We start from the raw sequence: 12,879 nt of genomic DNA on the forward strand, positions 1-12,879 counted from the left end.
ACTTGAGCTCTCTGCACGGGCCACCAACTTCTAAATCCATATTGCTTAAATGTAGTGTTTCTAGAACCACAGTGTGTACAAAATAGCAGATTTTCAGATGCGGCAGGAGCTCTTATTGACAGAGTCGGGCTCTGTGAACCTGCCTCTGTTTTCTTCCTCTCTCACGCTCGCTCACATCTACTCTTCTTTCCACACTGCCTTTCATTTCTGAGCCAAAACCCTGGGGTGGTCCTGGGGCTCTCCCTCTTGCTCTGTGTCCATAGCCAAACAATCACTAAGACCCTCTGACTCTAACTCAGATATGGTCGCATCTTCCCCTCCTGCTTCCCTCATCAGATCACCAACATCTGACTGACTTCTTGCTCTGGATTGGGATCCAGTTTAAAGCTCCAGCTTGCAACTGAAGAGATTTTTCTACAATGCAATTCTGAGCAAATCACTTCTGCAAAAAAACCTGTGTCTCTGATTGTTCCCGGAATGATAGGCATATTTCTTACCATGGCACAGAAGACACTTCATGATCTGCCTCTGCTTATCTCCCTCCCTTTGTCTCTTGTTCTCTCTTAGCCTCCCAGTTCCCCTGAGCTTTGCTGTGCTGAATAACTTGCAGTCAGTCCCTTGATGGTCTTAACTTCTCAACCTTTGAACATGCTGCTATTTCTGTTTGGCATGTCTTTCCACCCTTAACACTGTCTTCCCATTAAAAGAAATGCCTTTCAGAGAATTCCATAAATATGTATTGGAGGACTGACCTTTGAATATCATTCTTGGGATAAGAAAGTGTTGGGACGGAATTATAATGGTAACATATAGCTTTTTCTCTTCCGAGTCCTCCATTCTCCCTCTCCCTGATTCATTTTAGGATTGCATTATTCTGTGATTTGCTATTTATTTTTTAAGAACCCTGACCTTAATAATGGGAACTGGAGCCTAAACTCATGTAAGAAGTATGTATTTACTAGTCAGCAAACATTTCCTGAGCATAAAATGTCAGGGACTAGACTGTGTTTGGGCTTGCTGATTCAAATGATTCTCAAGCAGGAAGAAACTGATTTCAAATACTGACTAGGAGAGAGTTTTCAGATAATTATATGCACAATGTTTTTGAAAATTGCACTAGTTCTTTTTTGAAAGATTTTATAGTATTTTTGGTGGTGAATGTTCCAAGTGTCTATTGCTATGCAAAAAATAAAGAAAGAAAAAGAAAGAAAGAAAGAAAAAAGAAAGAAAGAAAGAAAAAAGAAAGAAAAGAAAAAAGAAAAGAAAAGAAAAAAGAAAATTATTCCAAAACCTAGCAGCTTAAAACAGCAACCATATATCGTGGTTTCATGGGTGTGTGTTATGGGCAGCCCATCAGCAAGGCTTTTATGCTCCATCTACTGGTTTAATTGTTTCCAGGTACTGTTGATTGAGGCAACTCGGACAGGATATAGTGGTAAATGAGCTGGTCTTGTGGGTGCAAGGTGGTTTCACTCTCATGCCTGGGAATGGCTCGGAGACTGGAGTTGGTCAGGACTGTTGAGAGGAATACCTGCAAATGGCATTTTTAGTGTGGAGGATTCAGAATAATGGGCCATCTTACATGGTGGCTCAGAGGTTCCAGAGATCGTGATCTACAACTTTCCAAACATGTGCCTGGAAACTAAGAATCACTTGCACTCTTTTTGTTTAGCCATCAAAAAGTGGCCCAGATTCAAACAGACAGGACATAGTTCCCACCTCTCAATAGAATGAGGCTCAAACCAATCGCAGCCACCCTTTATCTCCATAGTGGGTAAATCTCAAAGTTGTGGTTGTAGCCTTCTGAATTCAACATAATTTCCCCTTTGCTTGCCATTCATAAATAATTTCTGTCAATATTTTCATGTGCATCTTGCCGAGATATATATTTTTGTTCAACACATTATTTACAAAAAAATAATCGTTTATGCATTCTGTTTTACAGATTTTCTAAATAATATTTTGTAAGAATTATTTCCTATCAGGCATTTTTCTGTGATGTCTGAATAGCTTTACATTAATTCTTGATATGGAATAATCTCTATTTTTGGACAGTCTTCCAAACATTAATGTAAACAGTCTTCTATACATTAATATAAATATCCTTGATGCTTACTTAATATTTGTGAATGCCTACAAATATCTCCTTTATATATCCCTTAAAGTGGAACAACTGGATTAAAGAGTATGTGCATTTTTAAGGGCTTTTTATAATTGCCAAATTGCCTTTCAGAAATACGTTGATCTATACACACACTAGCACTTACGTAACAAAAAATCTTCACATTAAGATTATGTTTGGTTTATATGGGCCAAGTGTCTCCCTTGCACCACCTGACCAGGCCCTGGTCTCTCTGCTAGCCTAGTGACTTCTCCTGTGAATTGGTTCCTGATGTTTAGGAAGCCACAGTAATATCTATATTAAACAACTATCCTAATACAGCCTCTGCCGGTCCATGCATTTTCTCACACACATCTCTCTCAAAACCCCAACTAAAATAAACCTGGTCACAGCATCTGAATGCTGTGCACATATTTACGTAAATTTTATTTGCATTGTTGTGATTCATTTAAATTCTTGTTCAAAAGCCCTCATCAGCTTGCAGGATCACACGCTGAAGGCTTACGGTTTTAGGAGGTCTTCAAGATAGTTTTAAATGGTCTGTCTCCTCACTACAGATGATAATCTGAGCTTATTTCCTGTTACTACTTTCCTCGTTCATTCTTCAGTAACACCAGCTGCCTAACTATTCCTGAAACACTATAAGAATAAGCTTGCCTCAGGACCTTTGCACCTGTGGTTCCTTTCTCCTGGATACCTTGTCCTTAGATGTCATGTGACACAGGTCCTCACTTGTTTCAGGTCTTTGCCTAAATGTCCACTTCTCAGGGAGGTCTCTCCTGTCCACCAACCCGGAATTGCAGTTCCTTCCCATCACGTCTCATGCCCTATCTATGCTTTTTAAAAATGTCCTTAGTGCTTATCACTCTTTAACATGTCATAGATTTTATTTATGTTTTTTGTTGTTGGTCTCTCCAACCAGGATATGAGCTCCTTGATGATAGGAACTGTGGTCACTTTACTTTCTTGTTCTCTCTCTAGTTCTACTAAGAGCACCTAACACGTTATAGGTCTTCAATAAATATTTGCTAGTAGGAGATAGGTCCCACCGTTATGTCCATTTGCAATTAGTAGAGACCAGGCTCATCTCTGATGCAAGTTTTTTTTTTCCCCCTCTGGGACACAGTCTGAGTGATTCTCCTCAGCCCTCTGTGTCCTACCTCAGAACCTCACAAATGGTGCACTTATCTGTTCAATTCTTCTCCTGGTCGGTAAGAACTATGCAAACCGGGGCAGACTGTTTAAATTTTCTAGGTTAGTCCTCAATATTTTTCATTTGTAAAAAGAATTCCCTTTTCCCCCTGTCTCTTTATGGAGTTTGATTTAATGCAATAACATAAACAAAAAGCACTTAGCATAGTACAGAGCGCCATTCATATTTGAAATATATATATATATGTTTATAATATAGATAAATATATTAGTTCTCATTCCTTTTCTTCCTTTAGAGTTTGATTTTGGGAAAATTCCTGTAGGTAACAGCTCACTAATGCCATAAGGCAGAGAGGCAGTAAAGTGAAGTGTCTGCATTAGCTGTTAACACGGTATGAATATAAATGTACCAAAATAACATATTCTTCACCACCTTGGGTTCCCTGCCACCTTCTTCCTGGGTGTGTCTTTCTAAGATTAGGTGTCTCTGGAAAGATTTCTCCCAATGTGGCATCCAGTTCTGCTCTCCAAGGAGAAAGTTCTGGTTTGTTTAAATGCAGCTATTTCCCGGTCACAGTGTGACATCTGGATTTCCTGTCTCCTTCGATAACCGGTTAATTACAGCCTGGACAGTGTGAAGTAGATGTTTTTAGAACATCTTTGCAATGGGGCTTCGGGAGTCCTTAGAAGTTTGGGGAAGGCCAGGTGCATGCCGGAGGGCTTTCCCCAGCCAGGCGCCGATTTTGCACATGGGCCAGCCTGAGAGTTGGGGTGGTCAGGGTCTGTGTGCATCAGTGTGTGAGCACATGGGTGTGTGCTTGACATTCAGGTGTGTTGGTACGTTCTTTGCACGTCAGGGCATTCAGAGATACAGAGAAGACCAAAGTTTCTCCAGCAACCCTTATGGCCTTTCTCATTCCACTTTCATCCTAACCATGGCTCCCTGGGTGGAGCCAGCCAACTGCCATTCCGTCTGCGTGTATCTTTTACGTGTCACTACCCACAGTTCTTTTTCCAAACCCCCAAATGAATATCAGACTAAAGACCATGAGCTACTCAAGTTACTCATGTTCAAAGCACCAACTAATATTGTCCACTGTGAGTGCCTGAATGGACAATCCTTTTCATTGCCCTTAAAATTGAGTCCCAGTAATCTTAGAGAAGAGGTTGCTGTTCATGTCTTCCCATCCTGAATTACAACCAAACAGCTGAAGCTTAGAAGAGGGTAAGTGTGTGATCACTGTACAAAGATGCCAAGAATCCCAGGCAGGATGTGTAGCATCAGCTTAGTCATTCCCGGGCCTCTGTTGAAGACTAGGTTTTATTCTCACCTCCTCTTCCCATGTCTCCTTTGGCCCCATGGTAGAGGGAGAAGAACAGAGTGCTGCCATCTCTTCTCAGAGTCCACACAGGCGTGAGATGAAGCAGAGTGCCGTCAGGGTTCTGTTGTGGGTTTGTGCTTGTTCCCCCTTCAGACAGCAGGCCCTGTAGCCATTGGAAGGTCCATTGGTAGGCTCTCAAGCCATCTGCTGACAAGGTGCTGAGAGGCTCTTTGGTGTTAAAAAATGTAGATGAGTTTGAACTTGAAAGCCTCTGGTGATAAACTCAACTTGATGGGCCAACTTTTAACACAGAAGATGGACTTCGGTGGCTGCTTCCCCTGCCACGTGGGTGAGGGGAACAGAAGCGCCATCAGGGGGACATCTCTCTTCCTCCTGTGTCCTGGCAGCTTCTGTTGCTGTTGTCACCTTGCTCTGTCTGGCTCCTCACTTGACAGGTTGCTTCCTGCTGTCACAGTGCTCTTGTCTCTCTATCAGTCTGGAGGACAGCTGAGGTCAGTATTGAGACATTTTTAGAAAGGCAACAGGAAAACTGCGGCCGACCTTTCCTAACACGGGGGTCTCCTTCCCTGCTTGGCTGCTGCTGTGGGGAGTAGAGGCAGGGGTGTCGCACGACTGATGGAATGCCATTTTGTAAAATACCTGCCCCTTTTTTGTCACGGGATGAAAACATCTGAGTCGTTTGTCATGGTACGAAACATTGGTGACGGTATGAAACCATTTGAAAATTCTTTGTTAAACATCGGAAATGTCTGCTCTGGTGACTTGCTGCCTCTTCTCAGCAGTGACCATATGGCTTAGCATCTTAAACACTGGACTGTGACTTAGGAACTGTGTGCTAATGTTCCAGAGTCCATCTTCTGTTATTGATGCCAGCTGAGCCACCATCCATAAAATGCGAATAATAAACCTAACTACTCTGGAAAGTAAAGATCAGTAATAAATTCTTTCCACCATTCTAAAGTGATATAAATGTATGATAAATTATGGTAGAAACCATAGTGGAAAGAATACATTCTGAGTCCTTAGGAAGATAGATTTTTAATATTTTGGATTACTTTGGATCCAATTGGCTTGGCAATTAGTCCCTTGGTATACATACGGTATGTTTGTGTGCATAATACTAAGCCACTAGTTCTGAAACTTCCCACAGTCGATGCCTCTTATCTTTCTCCTCCATTCATGCAAGCCTCATACTTAAAAGATTCTGCTAAGACCAAACTTGTGTTTACCAATAATGACAAAGGCATTTGTTCATGAAATCATCATTTTCAGAATGATGGCTATCATTTAATAGCTGCTATTATTCTGACTATTAACAACTTGAGACAGAGAAATTGAATTTATCATTTTTGTTCATCAATGTAAGTTAATCGTGGCTAAGTCTCTGGTCTTGATGAAATAATCGGCATAAAAAAATAAAAAAAGAAAAAGAAACAATCAGCATAGCATACATGTCCCTTCTTCCTTCCTTTGTGCCTTCCTCCCCACCTGCTTGCCCTTGTTTGCCTGCCTTTTAGAAGCCCAGGAACAGCAGATTGAGAGCAATTTGATTCAGCATTGTTAAGGTCAGCTTTGGATACAAGGTCTCTAGGCAGGGGTAGTTCTTTAAAAATTAGAGTTGATATTGTTCATATATTCTCAAAAATCTCTGGGTCACTTATTTCAGAGACTAAGCCACAAATAAGAGAAATTTCTGGCATGTAGCTATTATTTTCCATGATAAAATAGCTTTAGATGTGTGAAGAGAAGGCATCTTTTCTAGAGATCATTGAGTTTTTAGCATGTGTTGTAAAATTCTCATAGCCATGTAATTCTGCATTCTGCTTGCCGGCTGATTCATAACCAAGAACATTAGAGAGAACTCTCTTTTCTTTAGAAGAAGCATCACTATATACATTATTCTGAATTTGTGTCCTTAAGTTTTAAAACTGTTGATCTGATATCAATTACTAGATTTTTTTTTCATTTTTAAGTAATGCATTTCCACCCTTCATCTATCCCTCGTGCAAGTTAAATTCTATTACAAACTGAGGGGGGAGCGGACAGGTAAGGGGCAGTGCACACAGTGAAGAAACATCATGCTCTCAAGTTTAAATATTAAACGATAAATATTTATTTCTCCAGAGACTGGATCCCCAATTACAGCATCCTGCATTGGATTAGGTAATTCTAAAACACCTCCTCCAGGACAAGCAGGAAAAAGTGTTCCAGGATACAATGGTGAGAAGTGACCCTGATTATTTGGAATGTGTAAGGTTAATAAATTTGGTATTTTTTCCATGTCTAATGTGAATCAAACAAGCACAGTCAGTGCTTAAAAGTATTTGATTGAATGAACACATTGTACTAAAAATAAATGCCTTAATTTTGTTATAGGTCAATTGGATCAAAAATAAGATTGTTGACTTCCAAGGACATGTTCTAAATGACTGTAATAACCAAGAAATAATATTTATAAGGCACGTTAAGAATATGGCTGTAAAATTAATATGTATGGAACACTTGCTAGGTGCAGAGTACTTTGCATATATCATTTCACTTAATGATGAATTATATTTAATTCAGAGGTATCATTATCACTCTAAAGATGAGTTGACTGGTGCCTGAAGAGATTGAATTACTTTCCTGAGGTAATATGGCTAGTTAGGTCCTATAGACAGTGCAGACCATCATGTTTTATTTTGTTGGTTTGTTTGTTTGTTTTGCATGTTTTTGCTACAAAAGCTGTAGTTTTTTCCCATTAATATGCTACCTTTTAACTTAGGAGTGACTGTAAAGTTTCTGAACCATGTTGGCTAAAAATAAATATAAAAAACTAAAGATTCTAAATAGAGAAATCACTTCGTCCATACTGGTAGTATGTGACAATGAGATACAATGTATTTTAAATATTTGCTTTAAATTGTTGGTAAGGCTACAATGGTTCAGTAATTTCCCTTGGGCTCCACTTGCTAGTTATATAAGTTACACAAGTCACCTAACTTTTCAGAAATTCAATTTCCTTATTTCTAAATGGGAATAATAATTCCACATGCTTCATAGGGTCACGATGTAACACAGTGAAGCATTAACACAAGCACTTGCCAGTGAACAGACTGAACTAAGTCTTAGCTAGTAGCGTGCTGATATTTCCTAGAAGCCAGACAGGCTGACCTAATTTAGACTTACACATTCATTTCACAGACAAGGAATATGAAGAACATAATTTATTTTATTTGCATAAGGTCACAATTTAGCTTAACAGATTTACGAGGAAAATCCTTGGTGGACAGAATATGGATCCTACATATAGTTTCTATTAGCATGTAAATCATAAAATGTAGAGACTTATCCCTTGCCTCTCTGACATAAAAATATATTTTCTTTCTAGGACAATGATTAGTTAAGGAAACGTGGATCATTTGACTTAGCCTAGTAGATGTATTTATAAAAAGACACTTTGGAATTTTTCTTTTAAGAGCAGAAATAGATATTCTGTGAAGTCAGTGACTTTTCCAGGCATTGGAAGGTGAACCCAGCTCCAGTGAAAACCGCACTTTGAACAGTCCTGTCATCCCTGCTCCTTTTATCAGAAAAAATTGCTTTGTGTTGAGCCATTTTTAGGGGCTGATGTTTGTGGGAGATGTTAAATGCATTTCCCTTTCAGTATTTTTATATCTAGCTATAAGAAAGAGTTAAGCTTTGATGCCTCATGAAATTTCAGTACAGAAGTTTCTCATTGTCTGAAAGCCATTGGCTTACAGACAACATAGGATAAACATTAGAGCTAAAGTATCTATAACCAAGGAGGTAGTGACTTTATGACTCATAATTTTCATGTTTTGTGGTTAGGCAGAGATTCAGAAGCATAATGTAGTATTCAGCATGGGGATAAGAAAGTGGTATCCACCTGGAAAAGCAAAGAAAACCATTTTTTGTGTGTGTGAAAAATATTCGATGTAGTGTAACAGTCGCACATTCATTGAGTACCTTACACAAGCTTGTCACTTATTCTCTTCAAGTAAGTCTTATAAGAACACTGAGCAAAGAATCACTCCCACTTTTTTATAGAGAAACCAAAGACAGAATATTTATACAGGGGCACAGAGTAAATTGGCCACGGCACTGGGATTTGGAGGACACAAAGGTTAGTTAGGCATGACCTCCACCCTTAATGACCTCCCAGTCTTGTGAGAGGAATATGCATACCACTACTAGTTGTCAGAATAGAATTCTAAAGTAAAGTGCTCTGAGAACACAAAGAAGGGAATGATTAATTTTTCTGGGGACAGTGTCCTTCTTTTCTCATAGCTTCGCTTAGTAGAATAATCTGGATGGATGACGCCACATAAAGGATCAATTAGAGCTTAGAACATGATGATATATCCTCATTTCCAGTTTGCACTAGGGGTTGTAGGATGTGGATACAGGCTTCGACCTCCTAAAATCTTTCAGGACTGGAATAGTGTGGCCCAGAAAGCACCACTGGGATGATATTTGGGGAGGCTTAAATGGATCTTTAAGGCTTAGAAGTGGATATTAAGCCTTAAATCACAAAAAGGGGTTTCCCATGCTTTTAAAAACCTTATTTTTATTGCTTGAAATATTTTTGGCCTATTTTAGAACTTGATTTGTTTCCTTTTGCGTCATTTTTAATGTTTTTGATAGAATAGGAGGCTACGTTGAAGTGGATATAAACACAGATTATGAAATTAACAGCATGTTTGAAATACAATGTCTTAGGGAGTTTCTGAGGGAAAATTCATGATCTTCTTAAGAATCAAAGCATGTGCCCTTTGAATTTTTTGTGAGACATGTTAGCATAGTTATATGTTCATCGTCTCATAGGAATTAAAAGAAGCCTGTGAAGCTACGGTTTTGGGGGTTGGATATAGGAAACATGGAAAAGTTCAAGCTTTAAGGCTACACATTTTTATTCAAATTTATGTTATTTGTTTCTACTTTGCAGTTATGATTTTGGATGACAACATGCAAAAACTGAAGGCTCGATGTTTAGGAAATATTGTGGTAAAGTAAGAAAAATTTACAATGCTTCTATTTAAGAGTGTAAGAATTGGTATGTAATAGTAAGAAAAACATGCAATGGATAGCACTAAGTAGGGGGTTGCAAAATAAGCTCATGCATGGCTAGACAATACCCAGTGCCAACTTCTTGTCATTTACACATGGAAGCCCCATAAAGTAGGATAAATTTATGATTTTTTATAAAGATAAATCTTGCATTTTAAATAGTTTTTTGATGATACAAATAATGCATGGGTGATCTATTTAACTTAAATACCAAAAATATAAAGATGTATTTAAAGTTTCTATACTCCCACCCTTTAGCGATACAACATTAATTTTATAGTATATATGTGCCCTTCCTTTTGATCAGCATTTTAGACTGCTTATTCTTGTATTTCCATTTTTCCTTAACCCTGTCTCATGAGCATATTTCGCTTCAACTCTGCCTCTAAAAGTGTTTATTCCCATTCTAGAAATCTTGGTCTTTTTTCTTTAATATTTATGATTTACTTATGATGGTAAATAATACCATATTGAACATTGTTTTTTTATGTTGTCTTCTCTCCTTTTCTGATAATCGCTATCATATTGAATGATTTCTAAAAGTGTAAGTATCAGGTCAAATAGTAGCATAATATAAAATCCCCAACTCAGCAAATACCACAATTCCTGGCTAACATTTTCATCCTTGTTCATTTGTAAACAAAAGTGTCAAAAGCGTCAAAATTGGAAGTGCAAATACTGAAATTTGCTTTGAAATTTGCTTTGAATTTGCTTTGAATTCAAATGGAATTCAAATTTCCATTTGAATTAAATGGAAGTGCAAATACTGAAATCCATATTTTAAAATTGTCATGCTAAAGGAAGCTGAAATGCAAGTTGATTAAATCGGGGAACAAACAGGGTGTGACTATTTTAATAATTAATACAGGTTGCTTTAGTGCCTCTGATCGGGAATATTGGCATCTTTACTGATATGGTTTAAGTAGTAGCATTTGGCAGAAGGAACCGCTGTAAATAAAGAACATTGTATATCAAACTTTGAAAAAAATTTGTTTTCCTACTTATTTAAAAGAATTCTTGGGATGCCTGAATGACTCAGTCAGTTGAGTGTCCAACTCTTGGTCTCAGCTCAGATCTTGATCTCAGGATCATAAGTTCAAGCCCCGCAGTGAGCTCCACACTGGGCATGGAGATTTCTTTAAAAAATAAGATAATAAAAGAAAAGAATTTTCATGACTGAATTTTCATCCTGTCTCAGGTTAGAGACCTAACCTCAGGTATGAAATTTCTCAGATTAGGTCTCTGAACTGCAGAATATTGGACACATAACCTCACCCTTTCCCTAAACTAAACCTAACCGGAACCCAAACCTGACCCCTAGACCTGAGAGACCAAAAAAAAAAAAAAAAAAAGAAAGAAAAGAAGCAAAAAACAAAAAAAGATGTGGTATATTTATATAATGGACTCTTACTCGGCAGTGAAAAAGTACAAGATCTTAGCATTTATATGGATGGAGCTAGAGAAAAAAAAAAAACTCAGGTTAATAAAACATTTAAAATTCTGTGAAAATTAAATGAAAAACAGTAACTTTAAAAAGAATGGATTTCTTCAGATCAGGATATGTTAACCTTACAAAAAGCTAATAGAGCAGATATACTTTATGATACAATTCTCAGATTCTCGTGGTATCCCTAGATAGGTAAGTACTATATTATTTTTTTCAAGTTTAAATTTTAAGACATCTTTTTAAAAAACCGATTATTTATTTATTTATTCATTCATGAGAGACGCACAGAGAGAGGCAGAGATGTAGGCAGAGGGAGATGCAGGCTCCCTGCAGGGAGCCCCAGGTGGGACTCGATCCCAGGACCCCGGAATCACAACAGGAGCCGAAGGCAGACGCTCAACCACTGAGTCACGCAGGCGTCGCAAATTTTAAGACACTTGTTGTCAAGATGGAAAAATTAAAAACTGAATATACCATTTATATTCATATTATTCTGAGCAAGAATGCATGTTCACATAGAGCTGGTTGAAATCTGACTTCTTAGGGGGAAATGGAGAATTGGGGGAAAGCGTTCTAAGAAATTAATAATCTGAGCAAGATTGTAGGTAGATGTTTAGCTTACTTAGGGAAGCACTTGGTTTTTGAAAACCCTCTAGCAGCACACATTTTTATATAACCTTCTAAATATAAGTGAGTATTTCATAAAGCAACTCTGTAAGATCCTAAAGGTAGTATTGATGCCAACAGTTTTATACCCTCTGTGTGTTTTGCCATTCTAATTATTGGTTGTTTTGCCCTACTTCCATTCAAAAACAATATAGCAGTTGCCCATATAAACTATATTTTTTCTTAAAGCCATTAATGTTACTGGTACTTAAAAAGTAACACAACCATTGCCTTAAAGCATTCTATGGTTTAGATTGTCACCAATTCAGAATTATTTTCTATTCTCTGCATTCCTAAACAGGGAATTTTATTGCACTGATCTGGGATTCTGAAATTTCTTTGTGAATTCTTGGAAGATACAATATATTATGATATGCAGTGGAGTTTGCATCCTGCCTTAAGAGTGAGACGAGATGTTTGAAAATGTTGTATATATATTCAAAGGTAAAGAAGAAAAAACAGGAAAAAAAATAGTTCCCATCAAGATCTCGCTCTTTTTTTTTGTAAGAGTAGTTGAAACCTTATTATAGGAACTCATTTGTAATATCTGGGAGGATATTCCAAAGGATTTCCTTTGGAAACCCACTTCTCTAGTGGCCATTCCACCCTAACCTGTCAACATCAAAATTACTCGTGCATCTCAGTGGCTGCCTGCAGAACGTGTAGGATGTTTTCATGTTTAACATCTATCGGTAAGGTTTCTTTGTGTTAGTGCATAACTGTTCTCTGTGCCTTGAGGGGATACATCATTCACCCAGAATGGGACTAGCCAATGAATGCTTTATAGAAGCTCATAAAAAATATATGTTTAATTGAATTAAGGGAATGGAAAAAAAAACCCCAAAGCTTCTTGACTTAATAAAAATTGTTGCGGTTCTTAAAAAAAAAAAAAAAAAAAAAAAAAGTATGTAATTTGAGAGAGAAGGATTTTTTTTTTTCATATAGACCACATTCTAAAGAAAGTTTGTGATCTGAAAGCAGACTTCTTTTCAGAGATTAGCCACATGGGCCCCCAGAAAACTTAGGTGGATACTGTAAAGGAGTATATATGGTGAGTGGGGTCCACCAGGGACTTAAAA

At 37.8% G+C, this 12,879-nt stretch overlaps 1 protein-coding gene across 3 annotated transcripts in view; it reads left to right on the forward strand.

The window, feature by feature from the left end:
• ACSS3 (acyl-CoA synthetase short chain family member 3) overlaps positions 1–12,879 on the forward strand; it is a 141,669-nt gene that overhangs the window by 103,882 nt on the left and 24,908 nt on the right. For all 3 annotated transcript variants that reach the window (XM_072724503.1, XM_072724502.1, XM_072724504.1), the window contains 2 exons: positions 6,742–6,837; positions 9,566–9,629. In XM_072724503.1, coding sequence (XP_072580604.1) covers positions 6,742–6,837; positions 9,566–9,629 — 160 coding nt within the window. The remainder of the gene's footprint in view (positions 1–6,741; positions 6,838–9,565; positions 9,630–12,879) is intronic.

Source organism: Vulpes vulpes, chromosome 10, assembly GCF_048418805.1.
Source record: "Vulpes vulpes isolate BD-2025 chromosome 10, VulVul3, whole genome shotgun sequence".
Classification (NCBI taxonomy): domain Eukaryota; kingdom Metazoa; phylum Chordata; class Mammalia; order Carnivora; family Canidae; genus Vulpes; species Vulpes vulpes.